Source organism: Vanessa cardui, chromosome 30, assembly GCF_905220365.1.
Source record: "Vanessa cardui chromosome 30, ilVanCard2.1, whole genome shotgun sequence".
NCBI lineage: Eukaryota > Metazoa > Arthropoda > Insecta > Lepidoptera > Nymphalidae > Vanessa > Vanessa cardui.
In genome coordinates, this window is record NC_061152.1 from 1,366,843 (window position 1) to 1,386,579 (window position 19,737).

General features: G+C 34.1%; 1 protein-coding gene across 1 annotated transcript; it reads right to left on the minus strand.

The window, feature by feature from the left end:
• Nucleotides 1–1,684: 1,684 nt before the first annotated feature.
• Nucleotides 1,685–10,164, minus strand: LOC124542352 (L-dopachrome tautomerase yellow-f2-like). Its single transcript, XM_047120322.1, has 8 exons — nt 10,072–10,164; nt 9,209–9,382; nt 7,442–7,558; nt 5,993–6,166; nt 5,251–5,429; nt 4,355–4,538; nt 3,492–3,594; nt 1,685–1,768 (listed from the first exon to the last, which is right to left on the minus strand). Exons 1-8 carry the CDS (start codon nt 10,127–10,129, stop codon nt 1,690–1,692), a joined length of 1,068 nt encoding a protein of 355 aa, XP_046976278.1. The 5' UTR covers nt 10,130–10,164; the 3' UTR covers nt 1,685–1,689.
• Between the last annotated feature and the right edge of the window lie 9,573 nt (nt 10,165–19,737).

Below are 19,737 nucleotides of genomic sequence, written 5' to 3' on the forward strand. Positions count from 1 at the left end.
TTTTACAACTCATCTTAAAGTTGTACTGTAAGTTGAGTTGTAAAATCAATCAATTAAATTAGTTTTATTTTTGGCTTTCCGACTGTAGCTAAGGTGACAAATATTTCGATCACAATATTTAAAACTTCAAATATAGAACTAAAATTTTGTCGTGAATCGCACTAAATATTAGTTAATTTCACGGATTCCAAGCGCGTTCTCAGTCGTAGTATGATACACATACGAAAACTTCTGTAGATATGATAATAAATTAAGCAGATAATATTAATCACATAACATTAATTTGTCACTATATTAATTTACCAATCGATAAATATATTATTTATCTGGTTATTGTATATAATTATATCCTTTGACGGCCCATCCACGAATCTGGCTTTCTTCCGCCCTGCCCGTTCAAAATCAACCGCCTTTTGTTTTTCTCGTGCCAGGCAGTACCAGTCGCCACACCACGCCACGAGAGGAAGTGACGGGAGTCCCACAATACGGTGTCGATAGCCGAATCAATGATCATACTAATAAATGTTATTTGAAGTAAAAACGTATTTACAAAATAAAGCCGTACTAAATATTATTATTTCAATTCAAATTATATAGTAAGTACATATAAGCAATGATGTTGTAGTAAACAGATATGTTATTAACGCGCAAAAAGTGAAGACTAGAAAACGTCCTAATTGGGACGTTTGCCTTTAGTTGTTTTACGTATACGTTATAATACATCATAATTACGTAGTAATACGTTTTGCGTAATTAAAACATCCCTTTAGTTATCCCTTTTACTTACTGTTTTTATCAAGCTATCCATTTTACTTTTAACGAAATGTAAAAATAAACTAAAATAAACGGTCCCCGGCGCGGCACACTTTTTTCTGTTGTTTAGTATGGATATAACATATCTGTTTATTAGAAATTAGAATATCATTGACATATAAGTATACTTAAAAAATCATGACAATCGTTGTAAACATTTTTTTATTGTTATAAAACAGTTATATTTCGTTCAAAAAAAAAACAATATAATATGTAGTTTAAATTGTTTTTTTTATTGTACATTTTTATGCGCTGGTGATGATCAAGTAAATAAATACACAGTTATGATTTCGATTTATGTATTTTATTTGTCATAATAAAATTCGTAACTAAAGTATAAAATTAAACATAACATATTTTGCATTAAATTACTATTATTAATATTTGACAGCTGCGAGAATGTGCTCCTGACAGTTCCGTCATTGAATGAAGTAATTTTTGACAGTTAAGAATAAAATAATTTAAGCAATGATGTTGTAGTACACAGATATGTTATTAACGCGCAAAAAGTGAAGACTAGAAAACATCCTAATTGGGACGTTTGCCATTAGTTGTTTTAGGTAGTAATACGTTATAATACATCATAATTATGTAGTAATACGTTTTGCGTAATTAAAACATCTAGTTAACCCTTTTACTATTGTTTTTATCAAGCTATCCTTTTTACTTTTAACGAAATGTAAAAATAAACTAAAATAAACGGTCCCCGGCGCGGCACACTTTTTTCTGTTGTTTAGTATGGATATAACATATCTGTTTATTAGAATATCATTGAATTTAACGTTCTATAATGTAATACAAGGATATTTTAACTTTTTTTGTCAAATGTCATAACCAACTGAAAATTATCAGGAACGCGTTCTTTAATTTCTTTGTTCATTCATTTTTTTTAAAGTCGAAATACGTAGGTGGGGCTGCGCACACTGTATCCGCGATCAATTCGTTGACATTACCACTGAAAGAAAAACAAAATTATATAAAAAAATACTTCATCATAACAACTAGACAATATAACCTGTTAACTTCCAGGCAGGATACATTACATACAAATATAATTGTATTTAACTAATATGACTGTATTTTTTAAATGTTGAAAAAAATTACTACTGAGTTTCTTGCCGGTTCTTCTCGGTAGAATCTACTTTCCGAAGCGGTGGTAGCTTCACATAAACTTCACTTCACGCTTGTAAAAGCCTTATTGAATAAAGTTCATTTTGATTTAGATTTTTGACAAAAAGATTCAATATGTAGGTATTGTATAAAACTGCAGTTATTTATACATTTAAGAGGACTACCACCCCAGAATCAACGATACCAACTCTTACAGAATATTCGCCCTAAAACCCTTAAACTATATATTTGTGAAAGGTAATTTAAAATTTTAATTACGTTAGTGTAAGGTCGCTGTTGTATTTATGTATGCTCATTTTATTTACGTATAGCCTGTTCCTATGAAAGCTATGAAAAATTAAACAGAACTTAAATGTACTTTTTTCACTTAACTACAATATCAAATTACTTTTTTATTCCATTTGCTGTCGAAACGCTTGGCCCTTGGAGTAGTGCAAAAAGTTTCATTAAAAGTATAACACCTCTCATTGCCTCCACTGGTGACAGGAGGGTTCGTTTGCCCAGAGGATCGGAATTGCGATTCAACGGGGAATACTGCTAGCAATCTTGCCACCATTGCACGCGGTCAAGATTTATACAGTAACTAGTTTTAGTTCATATTTGTATAAGTTGATATATATGGTATATATAGTTGTAGTAATATTATAGTGGTAATTAAAGATTTTTAAACTTTTATTTTAAGCTAATATTCATATAAATTATGTATTGACCGGCTAAATAAAATTTTTGGATTCTGTATTCAATTAAAATTTTTGTGTTTAAACAGGAAATTGTGTTATAATGAATATAGTTGTAATTACCTATAATAATTATTATTTTTTATTAAGAGTGTATCAACCCTAATTATGATGACTCATGGTTTGTTTACTAAAATTCCAGATCGAATGTGGCTGGAGTATAGTTGCAAAATTCGGATAGCGGTTTCATCGAGGTTAAAAATGTAATTTTTCGCAAATCCTCGGTAAAAAAATTAAATATAGCTTTGAGCTCCACAGAAGAAAAATAAAAAACATGGTAACTATCCCGAAATTAATACCTTTAGTAATAAAAATAACCATTTTAATTTAAAATCTTATAAAAAAATAAAAATCTTATATAACAGAATATAGATTAAACAATGACATCGTGTCGATTCGCTGTCAGATGTTGTTTGTTTGGCTTTTCTCCTCTTTGTTTGGAATAGATTATACGTTAATTAGTGACCTAATAATAATTATAACATTATTTCTAAACTTTGCTAATGAGCTCATACACATATTAATTCCCTCTCAATGTGGAACAAAAACCTTTAGCTGTCATAACTTTGACAGATGACATTTAAAATAAAAAGTATTAGTCACTGTATAAATCTTGACCGCGTGCAATGGTGACGAGAATGCTAGCATCATTTCCCCGTTGAATCTCAATTCCGATCCTCTGGGCAAGCGAACCCTCCTGTCACCAGTGGAGGCAATGAGGCAAAGTGTTATACTTTTTTTTACTCTGATGTTTGTAAAATTAAAAATTTATGAAATGACATAAGCAGGCACAGATAATAAAAAAAATACCTGTAAATATAGAAGTTGTACTCGTTGGTGTTAAGTCTCGAATAACCGAACCTGGGTAGCGTATTCGCCATCACCCATACCTCATCATCAGTGACGTGAAGATCTGGAATATAATTACAACAATTATAATCTTGTATATTGACTAGCATACATACATACTACTACGGGTGCTTCAGAAAGGACCATCCTAGAGCACAGCCTCAAGACATCTATACATAAACGCGACATCAGAGTCGCCGAGGCCGTGCTCTCTCAGATCAAGCGCGGACCAGGATCCGCTGGATTGTAGTAATTCGAATTACACATATACTGCTACATATTTTTGTTATATATTATTTGCTATAGATTATCTATATATTATTTTAAAATATTAAAAAAAAAATGTGAGTGTGGGTCACGTCTCCCAAGAAGACGACAAGAATTAAATCTTGCGAAGATCTGCTGATGTTTAGTATAAAATATAAAACGCCAAAATATAAAATGTAAAAAAAGGCACGGGCATTTGCGAGCCTGTGGATGTTGTAAAATAAATAAATAAATAAAACATACTACTACTCATGCGTATTAAATATACTACAAAATATGTTTTAACTGAGAAAATTTGACGATTGGGATGATTGGGTACCTACTTAGACAGCCTGGCTAAAATTTTGGGCTCTATTCCAGTCTGCCTTATTTCAAAATAACTTTAAAAAAAAACAACAAATTTCTACTACGATAAAAAACTCAAACTAAAAAATTATCGTGATGTGTCAGAAAGTCGTAAGCGCCATTGGCTGTAATAAAAATTCTCAAAAGAAATGACGTTTCAAAAGTGAGATGCGAGATGACTTCTATAGATGAGTTTTAGATTCATAACACACCTGATGGGTAACTCATTCTTTGTCTGTCTTGTGCTAATATCGCAATATTTGACGGATTTAACATTTTCCCTGAATTCCAACAGGACACAGCATCTCTTCCGATCTCAGCGAAGAAGATGGTACCACTTTTCTGATGGTAGTCGTGCATGGTCGACTGACTGCTGTCACCACGCCTGCCGACGTACTGTGAAAAATTGGAATACATTTATAACTAGACTAGCATTTTTAACTTGGCCGTTTCGTAAATTCAAATCGTTTGTAAAAACTATATTGGTAAAAAAGGCATATTATTCGATACAAGATTTTGTAGATGATAAAAAGCGTGGAGTTAATACCTGTTGACTTCCAGGTAGGATACATTACATACATATATAATTGTATTTAACTAATATGATTGTATTTTTTAAATGTTGAAAAAGAGTAACTACTAAGTTTCTTGCGGGTTCTTCTCGATAGAACTTTCCAAACCGGGGGTAGCTTCACTTGTTTGTAAAATGACGATTCAAAAGTGCTTGTAAAAGCCTACTTGAATAAAGTATATTTTGATTTTTGATTTTATTATACCTTTGTTTAGAGTCCCACTGAATTTGATTGTACAGTCGGGGTAAGAAAAGGTTCGTCACCTTAAGATCTATTCGTGTACTCAGTACGAGCGATAACCTGCTTTACCGATCGAGAATGACATATTGCGTCGCGTCGTGATGTTTAGATTCAAAAGGTACTAAGAGCTTAAGACTTGATAAAGGAATGAATTTGAAAACTGACGAAGGTTTTCTTACTCTGCTTGTACTAGGGCGCACTCAGCGTCCAACACATCTACGTGGAGGAAATGATTTTCCAGCGTATCCAAAAAAAAACCGACTAGTTTCATACTTAATCCTAATCATAACACTCACCGAATATAAACTGAAATAATTCCGATTGCTCCGTATAGCACGATTCTTTAAAACGCAAGTTGATATGGAGAATTCCTCCGTGCTTATCAGAGGATGGAAGTATGCTGTCCTGCAGCCGTCAGCTTGGGGTTCAGTCAACGTAATGCTGAAGACTCCATCGCTCCATTGGAAACTTTCACCTAAAAAAAGTAAAGTAACAGCCTGTAAATTTCCCACTGGACAAAGGCCTCCTCTCCAATTAATGAGAGGGTTTGGAATATATTCCACGCTGTTCCAATGCGGGTTGGTGGAATGCACGTGTGGCAGAATTTCGATGAAATTAGACACTTTGAAAAGGGCTTCGCAAACTCTTGGCCACATTAAGATTCGATCTTGCGCCGTCATTAGAACCATAGTTCATTATGTCAGCTTTTTATAAAAAAATATAAGGTGCCTAAAGTCTGATATTAAAAATCTGATATTGTTTGTAAAAGATTGCTATTTCTTGCAATTGTACAAACTTTTATTCCAATCTGTAACGATTTCCAAAGAAGAAAAATCTACACATAAACCCAATAACCTCATTTAATATATTTCTGTGTCATGAAACTATTTAAACAATTTCAAAAATGCGATTAAAATAACGCAATTGCGAATTTCTAAGTACCATTAGCGCAAAAAAGTGCTTAGCATGATCGTTCCTTTGCAGCACTTGATGGGGAAATGTGCAGCTATGGTAAATTTATGGGTTGCTTTTGCTCACCTGCAATATTCAAATTCGCTGCTATAGGGTTGAAATGGAGGTATGCGTGTGTATGTCTCCAGCTGTCGTTTTCTTTTAGGGAATACACAATAATTCCGAACGTCGTCAAATCCACAACATATGCATACGCGTCACTGCAGTCATCATTTATGTCAACTGTTATAGAGGCTAGGCCTGAAATCAAAGCAAATTGATTATGTTCGCGCCCACGATATTTATTTTAATAATATCTAAATTAATTTAATTTTAGTTAACATTATTTCATCACATATAAAACCTTTTTATTTTACAATATTCGAAAAGAAAAAGTAATGCGTAAAATCGAATGTGATGATCTTCTTTTGTTTTTTTGTTATACACTTACTAACTATTAATGACAACGTAACAATGTATAATATTGCAATTATATCAAGATTAAACTAGTTTAAAGCGAATTTTTGTTTGAGTTCGGATTTTTTGAGTTCGGACTTCAGTGTCTTAGTAGTTAGACAGAGTATTTGTTACGACAAGGAAGGCCCAGTTTTGGTAATGTCAATCTTAACTTGTATAAGCTTTATTCTCATGATATAGGGAGGATTATTCATATGGATTAATAACAAAATTAATAGTCTAAGACCTCCTCTCCCTTTAAGGAATTTGAGGAGTTACGGTTTGAATTGAAGGTTCCAATGCGGGTTGGTGACTTGTGATACAATTTTTTTTGTAATTAGTCACGACGATTTCACCGCTGAGCACGAGATGAATTGTAAACACAAATTAAGCATATTCAATGGTGCTTGCCTGGGTTTGAACCCGCAATCATCTGTTAATATGCACGCTTTCTAACCACTGGGCCATCTCGGCTCCCTAGTGTATAAATAAAATGCCTAAAAATATTCCACGTCTACTGTTGACTTGACTCCTCTCATGACATAGGAACTAAAATTCCCACCACGCGATTATGTACGACGGTATGTTCCAAACCTTCTCATCAAAGGCAGAGGAGGCCTTAGCATTGGGAAATTTAAAGGCTATATATTGATTATTGTACCACACTCATCAGTTATTGTATCACCAAAGGGCCATACTTTGTATTGTTCTTTTCTGGTTTGAACAATCAGTGAGTCAGTTTAGTTACAGGCATAAGATATCTTCTGATTGTTGGTGTAGGTATTGGTAAAGTAAGGAATGGTTAATATTTTATTCACCATCAATGTCTGCGTTGGTGGTTTACAACAACAGCCTTTAAATTCCCACTGCTGGGCTAAAGGCCTCTTCTCCCTTTGAGGAGAAGGTTTGGAACATATTCCATCACGCTGTTCCAATGCGGGTTGTTGAAATTTGTCACATGCAGGTTTCCTCACGATGTTTGCATGTTGATGCACGCGTTCTAACCACTGGGTCATCTCGACTCTGTTGGTGGTTTACCATCAGGTAATACCACGGCATAAAATAAAGAACAATAATCACCTGTGGGCGTGTTTTCCGCTGGTATGTCAGAACTCTTGAATGGATATCTTAAGATCTGCTTGTCAGTTTTCAAATCGAATATAACGATCGCTGGAGTTTGTAACTGTCTGGGGTTATCTGAAATAATAAATATAAATTAGCTTCATCATCATCATCAAAGATAGCCTTTTTTCGTCCACTGCTGGACATGCCTCTCCAATAGCACGCCACTGTGATCGATCTTCGTCTACTCGCATTCAGCTCCTGGCTGCTAGCTGCTAGGAGCTAGAAAATAGCTTGGATGATCTTAAAACTAAAATCTGCAAGATTTTGCTCATATTTCTGATCTGATCTTGATGTTTTGGTATATTGAAGAGTTTCATTTAATGTTTCCGGTTTCCAAAGGAGACTTTATATATAAGTATAAATATTGCACAACATAACATACATTACTTTGATCCTAATGTAAGTAGCTAAAGTACTTGTGTTGTGGAAGATCAGAAGTAAGGACGGCACAAACACCCAGATACGAGATAACTTAGAAATCTAATGATAATCTACATCGACTCAGCCGCACGAACCCGTGACCTCGGAGTGACAAACCCATCAAAATCGGTGTACACACCACTCGACCACGGTCACCATTTTCTGATATTCCGACTGTACAATACATAATATGTAACAATCTAAACTAATATTATAAATGTGAAAGTAACTCTGTGTGTTGCTCTTTCACGACCAAACAACAACAACAACAGCCTGTAAATTTCCAATGCGGGTAGGTGGAATACACATGTGGCAGAATTTCTATGAAATTTTTTCACATGCAGGTTTCCTCATGATGTTTTCCTTCACCTCTAAGCACGAGATGAATTATAAAGACAAATTAAGCACATGAAACAGCGGTGCTTGCCTGGGTTTGAACCCGCAATCATTGGTTAAGATGCACGTGTTCTAACCACTGGGCCATCTCGACTCTTCTTCAGAACAGCTGAACTGAATTTGAAATGAAATTTGGTATGAAGCAAGCTTAAAGTCCAAGGAAGGACATAGACTATTTGCCTAACATCACATCACAGTCAATACTCTAAAATGCGAGCGCAGCTGCGGGCTACCACTAGTAAATAAATAGATAGGGTGGGTATCAATGATGCGTTCAAGGGTGGAGACCGCGTCTCGGCAAACGTAGTGTAGGACGTCCTCAGGCACGGTGGAGTGACGATATACGCAAGGCGGCAGGCAGGAGCTGGATGCGAGTAGCCGGAGAAAGACCACAGCGTGCACTTGGAGAGGCCTATGTCCAGCAGTGGACGCATACGGGCTGATGATGATGTTGATGGGTATCAATGAAAATCAGCATTTGATTTTTGGAATCCAGCTTAGAAGCTTAATGGTACCTATTTGAGGTACGATTATTATCGTTGCTAACCAAATTTAATTCCTATTTTGTTGTGTGTTTTGAACATTAAGTTACTACTTAGACAATATTAGTAAACATAGCTTTCTTTCAACTTCAGTAAGGAAGCTTTTCACCAATTATATACGTGGAAATTTAGTGGTTCTTGCTTGGACTTGAACCCGTAATCATCGGTTAAGATGCAAGAGTTCTAACGAATGGGCCTCGACCTGGCATCTTTTTCAGGTCAAAAAAGAAAACTTCCTTAACAAAACACATTTGTCATCCAACATTATCTGTGGATTATATCAGCTCTCCGTGATATCTCGTCAATTAAAGATCAATGACTATTCTCCTTACTCTTGTGATTTGATAGATTGATGTATACAAACCTGGTATTTCCAAGAGCCCAGTGTCAACCATCCAGAGCCTTCCACATTTGTCAGCTCTAGTTCGGTACACTGATGTCAAAGACCTCGCTTGCCAGAGATCCGGGTACGGACGCAGTGATGGTGATCTGCTCTTTGCGTCATTCAGATCGATGTAGTTCAGCGTCGATGGTATACCTAACGGATATTAAGAGATGTGTAGTTAGTTCCATTTTTGAAATTCGAACGGATAAAAAAAAGTTCCATTTTTGAAATAGGATTAAATATTTAAATTTTGATTTTCGAATTAAATAAAATCCATTTGCTCCAAGCGGACAAAATTTTAGGCGTATATTTTATTTTATAAATTAGCGGTTTTTTTGGAACGAAAATATTTTACGCGTTAGAGAGAAATGGCAACATATCCAGGTGATCTTTCCTTCTTTTTCTATTATAATTATATAAATCCTAGAACCTATGAACCTGCTAGATGATAAAAAAGCTTGGAAGTAATACCTGTTGACTTCCAGGCAGGATACATAACATACATATATAATTGTATTTAAATAATATGATTGTATTATATAAATGTTGAAAAAAGTAACTACTGAGTTTCTTGCCGGTTCTTCTCGGTAGAATCTACTTTCCGAACCGGTGGTAGCTTCACTTAATTGTAAAATGACGAAAGTGCTTGTAAAAGCCCACTCGTATAAAGTTTATTTTGATATTGATTTTGCGGCTTTATTAAGACTAAATTAATAAATAAATCTTGTTATTCATTGAAAGGGTGCTTTTTAGAAAAAAAAACGTCTGGAGTTCCAAAAGGGCTCTCGTGACACGTTTTTTTGGAAATTTGTGATGGTTTACATATAAAAAATTGAACTCACCATAACGACGTCTCGGTACCGTTATGAATAATCTTTCGCCGACTCTTTCAACGCCCATTGGCACATTATTATATTGAATGAAAAACCTCCCAATCTCGCCTGTGAAGTAACATTAGAATTAAAAACAAAGTATTTATTCAAAATGTATTTATTAATCTATACATTTAATAAAATTCGACGACCTACATGGTCGAGTGGTGTGTACACTGGTTTTCATGGGTACGCATGAGGTCCCGGGTTCGATTCCCGGCCGAGTCGATGTAGATTACCATTAGTTTTCTATGTTGTCTTGGGTCTGGGTGTTTGTGGTACCGTCATTACTTCTGATTTCCATAACACAAGTGCTTCAGCTACTTAAGTAAAGTACTACTGAAAGTTTGTATAATGAGTTAGTTATACCTGCCCCTGACTCCAATACCACCTTACAGGAGTCTAAAATTAAACATACACCCATGAGTTCACATAATAAGATAAAAAAATATATAAAGTTAAATAAATTCAGCCGTAAAACAAAAAAAAACATTAATAACTATCAATACATATGCAAAATGAGAAAAGACCGGTCACATTTAATTAATAAAGTAAAATCATCAAATAATAAATTGCAGAATAATAAAATAATATATGAAAATGACATTGAACAACTGCAATTAGAAATTTCTAGCCTACAAAGATCTTTAGATTTTGTTAATAAAAAATATGAATTGGCTCAAAAACAGATAGAGGAACACATACACACAGCCAACAATCTTCTTGAGCTATGCACCTCTAACTTAGAAAAATTTGAATCCTTATCGAATAAATGTAACTGTATGCATACTCAGGAAAATGAGTTGGTTCCTCCTAATAATACCAAAGTATCACCTATCAAATTGAGTCAATGTGCACCAGGGATCCATAACCATAATAAACTGGGGTTAGAAGTAAATAAAGATGTTATTGTAGTATCGGATAAGTTAGGACAGGGCTTTGGCTCAATAATTAAAAGTGAAATAAAAAATGTATTTAACACATGCTCACCCGGGGCAACCTATCAATACCAAATAAATAAAATAAATTCTATGCATCTGGGTTCTAATAATGTAGTAGTATTAATGCATGGTGACAGTTTGTCTCTAAACAAAAAGAGTTTAATTAAGGATATTAAATTATTAATTGAAATCCAAAATCAAAAGAAATGCAAATTTATAATTAGTTTATTTCCATATTCACATACCTTGACAGATGAACAGAATTTACATATTTATGACTTAAACCTATGTCTATATAATTTGACTCGACATTGCAGTAATGATTTAATGTTATTTGACATTAATAAATTAATTCATAGATTTAAGTGGACAGAGGATACTATGTACCTACCAATGAAATCAAAAAGACAAATTGGTAACCTAATTGCCTACAATATCAAAAATTATTTTACAAGTAATGCTACCAAGGATCATATGTATAATAAAAATAATAATTTAATTTATATTAACACCGACAAAATTAAAAATACTCAAATTAATAGTTTAAACTAAATAAAACGACAACATCTGCGCCCTCTTACTTAAATATTATACATCAAAATATACAGGGCATAGGTGGCAAAGATCATGAAATAGAATTATTTTCGGAGTGTTATAAAATACATGTATTTTGTTTCACAGAACATTGGGTTAAAAAATTTGACATATTTAATATTTCAAACTTTAAACTGTCAAGTGCGTTCGTAAGAGGGAGTGCTATTCGTGGTGGCTCATTAATATTAGTACGGAATGATATCGTTTGTAAATCTCGAAAAGATATTGTGGCCCTCTCTATCGAACGTACTATCGAACTATCCTGCGTGGAATTTCCACAGTACATTATAGTCTGCGTGTACCGGCCCCCATCGGGAGATTATTATTTGTTTGAAACCACTATGGAGGACATTCTTAAAAAGCTATGTAAAACTAATAAATATATAATTGTATGTGGGGACTTTAACGTCGACTTACTTAAAGAAACTACGTTAAGTGTTCGGTTGCTCGCCTTATTTATGTCATTTAATTTAACTCATAGAGTTAATGAACCGACGCGAATAACCGACGGCACTTCTACGTGAATTGATAATGTATTCTGTGACTGTGAAATATATGAAGTATCAATTATAAATAATTTAACTTCTGACCATTGTGGTCAGAAGTTTTCATTAAAACACAAAGAAATAAATCATTTAAAAAAAATAACATACAGGCCAATAACGGCTAACAAATTACATTGTTTTAAAGATATTGTGGCGTATAAATTGTCTAATCTAGATCTTACGACACAGGATCCAAATGAGCTTTATAATTCATTTTTTGAAGTAATACTAAAAGAATTTAACAATATATTTAAAATGAAATCATGTTATAGTAACACAAAATTAAAGTTTAGTGACTGGGCTACTGTTGGTATTTATAAAAGTAGAAATAAATTATACGACTTATATGATATGAGGCGGTGGAATCGAAGCGTAGCCTTTTTAGAATACGTCATTAAATATTCCAAAATTTTTAAAACAGTATGCATTTCTGCTAAGTCCTTATATTTAAAGAAAAAAATCCTGGATTCTGATAATAGAATTAAAGCCACATGGGATGTTATTAGTAGTGTTAGTGGAAAACCCAAAAAGGAAATAATACCAATAGAATTGAACACAGGTAGTAGATACACGAGTTCTGAATTAGAGGTTGCTAATTTATTTGAATCATTTTTGATAAAGTACCCCATAAAATAACATTTCATTTAAAATCATCTACATCAAATGCAGCTAGGTTATTAAATAATAGTGTTTCTAAATGCGTTATTGATTTTTCATTTGAAACGGTTTCTGCAATAGATGTCATAAAAGTATTTAAAACTATAAATATTAAAAAAACTAACGACATATGGGGCATTTCGGTAAAATTTTTTAATAACATCATATACGATATTGCTCCGTATATAGCAGTAATTTTTAACAAGAGTTTGGACACGGGTTCATTTCCTAACTTGTTAAAATGTAGTAAAGTTTTACCACTTTTTAAAACTGGAAACAGAAGCGATCCCGGTAATTACAGGCCTATTTCAATACTCCCATCCTTAAGTAAAATTTTCGAAAAAAATATTTTAAATCAACTTCTCGTCCATTTCGGTACAAATGCTATTTTTCATGGTGAGCAATTCGGTTTTAGAAGAGGTCGCTCGACAACTGATGCGGGAATTGCGCTTCTCAAACATATTTACGATGCTTGGGAGAAATCACAGAACGCTATTGGAGTATTCTGTGATTTATCTAAAGCATTCGATTGTGTAGAACACGAAACGCTTCTTTATAAGCTCAAATATTACGGTGTTAAAGGTAAAGCTCTTGATCTCATCGCTTCATATTTAAGTCAAAGAATCCAGCAATTTTTCATTAATGGAATAAAGTCTTCTGGATCTACGTTAAAAATGGGAGTTCCACCAGGTTCAATTTTGGGTCCCTTTCTATTCCTAGTATATATAAATGATCTTCCTTTCTATGTTAAGGGTATTTGTGATATAGTGTTGTTTGCTGACGATACTTCGCTGATTTTTAAGGTTGACAGGAAAAAAAATGACTATGACGATGTGAACGGTGCATTATCACAGATACACAATTGGTTTACAGTAAATAATTTAGTTTTGAATGCTCAAAAAACAAAATGTGTAGTTTTTACCCTACCTAATGTTAGCAAGCAAAATTATAATATATCTTTAAATGGTGACCGTCTTGAAGTAGCTGATACTACGGTGTTTTTAGGAATAGAATTGGATTCCAGACTTCAGTGGACTTCTCATTTATCATCCCTAACAGGAAGACTCAGCTCCGCAACATACGCGGTTAGAAAAGTTAGACAACTAACTGATATTGATACCGCTCGTTTAGTTTATTTTGGTTATTTTCACAGTATTATGTCATATGGCATATTACTTTGGGGTAACGCTGCAGATATTGAATCTGTCTTTATTTTACAAAAGAGAGCAATTCGGTTTATTTATAATCTTGGAGCTAGAGACTCTCTTCGGGATGTTTTTAACAGAGTAGGAATACTTACTGTTGCGTCGCAATATATTTACAACAATATCATGTATATTCACAGTAACATTGATCACTTTGATAAAATCAGTGATAATCATTGTATATGCACTAGAAGTAAGGATAAACTTATAACGCCAAGTTTCCGACTCCGCAAAGTCAATGGATCCTTCTTGGGGCAAGGTATCCGTTTCTATAATAAAATTCCGCAGAAATTTTTAACTTTGCCGTTTAGTAAATTCAAATCGTTTGTTAAAAATACATTGGTAGAAAAAGCATACTATTCGATACAAGATTTTGTAGATGATAAAAAAGCGTGGAGTTAATACCTGTTGACTTCCAAGCAGGATACATTAATTGAAATAATTGTATTTAATTAACATGACGTTGTATTTTTTAAATGTTAAAAAAGAGTAACTACTGAGTTTCTTGCCGGTTCTTCTCGGTAGAATCTACTTTCCGAAAGTGCTTATAAAAGCCTACTTGAATAAAGTTTATTTTGATTTTTTTTGATTTTACATTGGGATCAGAGTAATGTATGTGATGTTGTCTCATATTTATTATTATTATTAAATTGGAGTGTCAGTTTGTAATATTAAAATAGCCCTTTTTACTCTATTCATATGTACGTGTACACGGCATATATACCAAAATAACATTTTTTACAATTTTTGTCTGTTATTTGTTCCAGTTTATCTCTGATACGGCTGGACCAATTTTGACGGGTCTTTCACTGGCAGATAACTGGTATAATAGGGAGTAACTTAGGCTACAATAATATTTGTTTTGTTATATTCAGAAGCGTACAAGGTCGAGAACACAGCTAGTTTTAATATATAATCTAGACGGCTAAAAGATACTAAAGTTTCAACCCCAATGCTGTATCAAGACTTAATATCGATAACGCTAGTTCTATCACGCCGTTCCAATGCGAATAGTTGAAAAAAAAAGGAGGACATACTATATTAAATAATAAGATCTCTGAATATGAATAAAAAGCAAGCTCAAGTGATATTAATACTCAGGGAAGCATACATTGACGCAAAAGTTCAACGTTTGTTTGTAGATGTACGTATAAAAACCGCAATGGAACTGCGAGTGGAATAATATGTAAAGAAACCGCTTTCTGAGTAGTGGGGTTTACAAACTTCAAGTTTATTTGAATACCCTTACTACGTGATGAAGGATTATAAATGATACTCACTGCTGGGATCCGTTGTAGTCGTGTCATTGGTCACATTCTCTGGAGCTGTAATGTTATGGAAAGATAAGTAACAGTCGATTTTTTATATGATCACTTCGATAGAGTAGGTGATAATCATTGTATGTGCACGGGACTTATAACGCCAAGTTTCCGAATTCGTGAATATCTTCGTGAATGTCAATAAATCCTTCTTGGTGCATTTTTAACTTTGCCTTATCAAAAAATTCAACATATGTATAAAATACATTGGTATAGAAGGCATATTATTCAATACATGATTATACAGACGACAAGAGAGCACTTCTCGAATCCAAAATGTCAAAAATCAAAAATGTAAATATACTTTATTCAAGTGGGCTTTTACAAGCACTTTTGAATCGTCAATTAACAATTAAGTGAAGCTACCACCGGTTCGGAAAGTAGATTCTACCGAGAAGAACCGGCAAAAAACTCAGTAGGTACTCTTTTTCAACATTCAAAAAATACAGTCATGTTAGTTAATACAGTTATTTAAATTAATATATCCTGCCTGGATGTCAACAGGTATTAACTCCACGCTTTTTTATCATCTACAAAATCTTGTATCGAATAATATGAAGACGGAAGGATATTGTTCAAGACTCTTGGTCGAGGGCCCTGTTACTAAACTATACTCTTGATATAAGGCCACATATCCCAAGATTCCTGTTACAAGCCCCAAGTTGAGCTGACATAAAATATTAAGTTTTTCTGTCGAAAACAATCTCGTTGACTATCCGAAGTCTGGAATTTAGAAGCGTACACTCTCGCGCCTTGCAAAATATGTTAAGCTGTTGGTTCTGTGCTTGAACTCTTTTCGATAGTGTCAGATTTGTCAACCCATGTTATTATGAGTGTGAAGAAGTAGAAATTGCATCTGTGTTATAATTGTGCAAAATAGTATGTGAAATACAATAATGGACTATATTATGTTCTGTTCTTTTTTTATATGGAATAGGTTGGCGGCAAACATATGGGCCACCTGATGGTAAGTGGTCACCATCACCCATAGACAATGACGCTGTAAGAAATATTAATTCCTTGCATCGCCAATGCGCTACCAACCTTGGGAATTAAGATGCTATGTCCCTTGTGCCTGTAGTTACATTAGCTCACTTACTCTTCAATCCGGAACACAACAATACTGCTTACTGTTGTTTAGCGGTGAAATATCTGATGGGTGGGTGCTACCTACTCAGTCGCATGCACAAAGCGCTACCACCAAGTAAATTCTGTGTAATTGGTATCCCATGAATTTGATCAACGTGACCAAAATCGGTTCGAAAACATCCCCTACTCCATACCAGCAGCATCCTACATCTTAAAAGAGTCCTACCACTGATCTTCCCATGGAGCCTTCCTTGTGGAGATCTACCACGAGTGAACATTAGAAATGAAAAATCGTTACGTATAGGCCCTAAGATGTTTTCCTTCGATGAATTATAAACACAAATTAAGCACATGAATATTCAGTGGTGCCTGCCTGGGTTTGAACCCGTAATCTTTTAAGATGCACGCGTTCTAACAGATACTATCACGGTTCTTCAGGACTTACGTTCATTCCAATCTCTGTCTCCAGATTCCTGTTTGTCATTCTGGAAAACTATGGTGCCTGCTTCACGTTTCTGGCGATCGTCTTCAATTTCGCCGAATCTGTCTTGAAGTACTGTAAACAAGTTTAGTAATATTAAAGCAAATGACTCCAAAAAACAATAATAAGATTGGGATTTTTGGAAGGTTTGTGCAAGTTCATCTAACTGACTAACAAAACGAAATAGCCTGTAAATTCGCCACTGCTGGGCTAAGGCCTGATCTGCCATTAAGGAGAGGGTTTTGAACATATTTTACCAAGCTGTTCCAGTGCTGGTTGGTGGTGTGCACATGTGGCAGAATTTCGATGAAATTAGACACATGCAATTACTCTCGATGTTTTCCTTCACCGCCTAGCACGAGATGAATTATAAACACAAATTAAGCACATATATATAGTGGTGCTTGCGTGTGAAGCAATCATCGGTTAAGATGCACGCGTTCTACCCACTGGGCCACACACAGGCCAAAAAAATTACTCAGTGGTATGGGGGCCATTGGTAACTGTCGGAAAAGTATGGTAAGGTGATTTTCGCGAATGGCTACTCGACGATTATTAGCTATGCAAAAATTAGCCTGGCACAAATGGTTGAATTGTTTTATTTAAATTAATGTATTCGCGTCGTTATGGCGGGCTGTAAGCCACACCCGAGAAGTATGGCATTACGCTACCGCCTCCTTTTTTTTTTTCGACTACCTATATATCTATAGAGCCGAGATGGTCCAGTGGTTAGAACGCGTGCATCTTAACTGATGATAGCGACGAATAGCGTCGAGTGGCGCGACAGGGAGCTGTTATTGTTGGTTGTGTAAATCGGTATTGATCGGTTTTATGAATTTTGCCGATGCTATGCGATCTAATTTGTGTCGTACTATACGCTGCAACGATTAATCTTTATATCATCAAATCAAACTTCGAAAACACAGCGCTTTATCGCTTGTAGTAATTCCTCGCGACCAAAATGTTGTAAGCGCCTGAAATTTCGCGGGGCTTACGAGGTTTTTTGTTTAGAATAAATTGCTTGAAACCTTCAAAAGTTTAGTTTTAAGAACACATTCTGTATTAACATGACCTTTTCTTTATTTTGACATGACACTTCAATTATTGCTTCGAAACGTAACTCAATAAAGAATAATAAATGTCGGATGCAGTATTTTTGTTAAATTTTTTGCTCCAACTATGACGCCATTTTGAAAAAAATATTGCTTGTCATTATATTTTTGTATTGTTTTGATGTTATATATATTTTTAGAACCAGAAGTAGGAAGTAGGTTAACCTCTAAAACAATTATCTAATTTAATTTAAAATAGCAATCAATCTATCACAATAGAAAAACATTTAGTCTATAACACAAATAACCATCAACAATCACATTACACCGTAATAATTATAATTGCAATTGTCAATGTGTCAACGTGTCAACTACAAATCCCCGCCTTTTTTTTTTAAAGGGAAGTTGTATGACTTGACGCTGATGTTGCTTGTTTATTCCAACAATATATATACGGGGTTATTGGTAATTCGACGTATTTGCGTTAGGGGGTGATAGGGGTGACTATTTGCAATAATTCCTTATTTTTATACATTTTTGGAAAGTTAAAAAAACGGTTATGTTTTTAAAATTATGTGCAGGCCAAGTTTCATAATGATTTTTTTAGTTTTTAAGGTACATTTGAGGCAAAAATATCAAAAAATATATTAAAATAAATTCGTTTTCCGTCTCGCATTTTTAAATTTGGATCGATATTTATTATTGTTTAAATATTGACATATATCCAGTGTTTAATCGTTTTTATAAAACAAAAGAAAAAAAATAATTTGATAATTTTTTTTAAATAAATTTTTGAAGTTGCATTTTTGACAAATTTTGAAAAGAGCTAAAAAACATGATAACTCAAAAATGGTTCACTTTTGCACTATAAACATGGGGGTTAAAATTATCGCAAATAGTCACGCCTATCACCTCCTAACGCCCTGTATATAGTGGCGCTTGCCTGGGTTTGAAGCAATCATCGGTTAAGATGCACGCGTTCTAACCACTGAGCCACCTCAGCTCTTACTACTGCTATTATATATATGTTATATATGTTTGAATGTTCGATCAACAGACATAATATCGATAAATCTTGCGGAAGGATTACTAGCTCACGACGTTTTCTCAGAATCATTTTATTATGTGAAAACGTGACGCGTTTTGTAATAAAATATAGTCTTCATATGAATGCTTATGACGTGCTATTATTAATAATATTAATAACAAAATTACTTTTAATAAATCTATGACAATAATATCATAGTATTAAACAAAGTCGCTTATTGTCTGTGCCTATGTTTGCTTATATCTTTGAAATTACGCAACGGATTTTAATGCGTTTTTTATAGTATAGGTTGACGGAAGAGCATATGGGCCACCTGATGGTAAGTGGTCACCATCACCCATAAACAATGACGTTGTAAGAAATATTAAATATTCCTTACATCGTCAATATACCACTAATCTTGGGAACTAAGATGTTATGTCCCTTGTGCCTGTAGTTACACAGGCTCACTCACTCTTCAAACCGGAACACAACAATACTGAGTACTGTTATTTTGCGGTAGAATAACTGATGAGTGGGTGGTAACTACCCAGACGGGCACAAAGCCCTACCACCAAGAGATTGTATAAAAAACATGGACAATATAGTATAGAAACACTGATAATTTTAGAAGTTTATAATGTGTTGTAAATAAACAAATTCTGTAGTATATTTGGTTTCAATATTGCAAACGTGTGAAGCCGAGGCGGTTCGCTAGTTTAAATA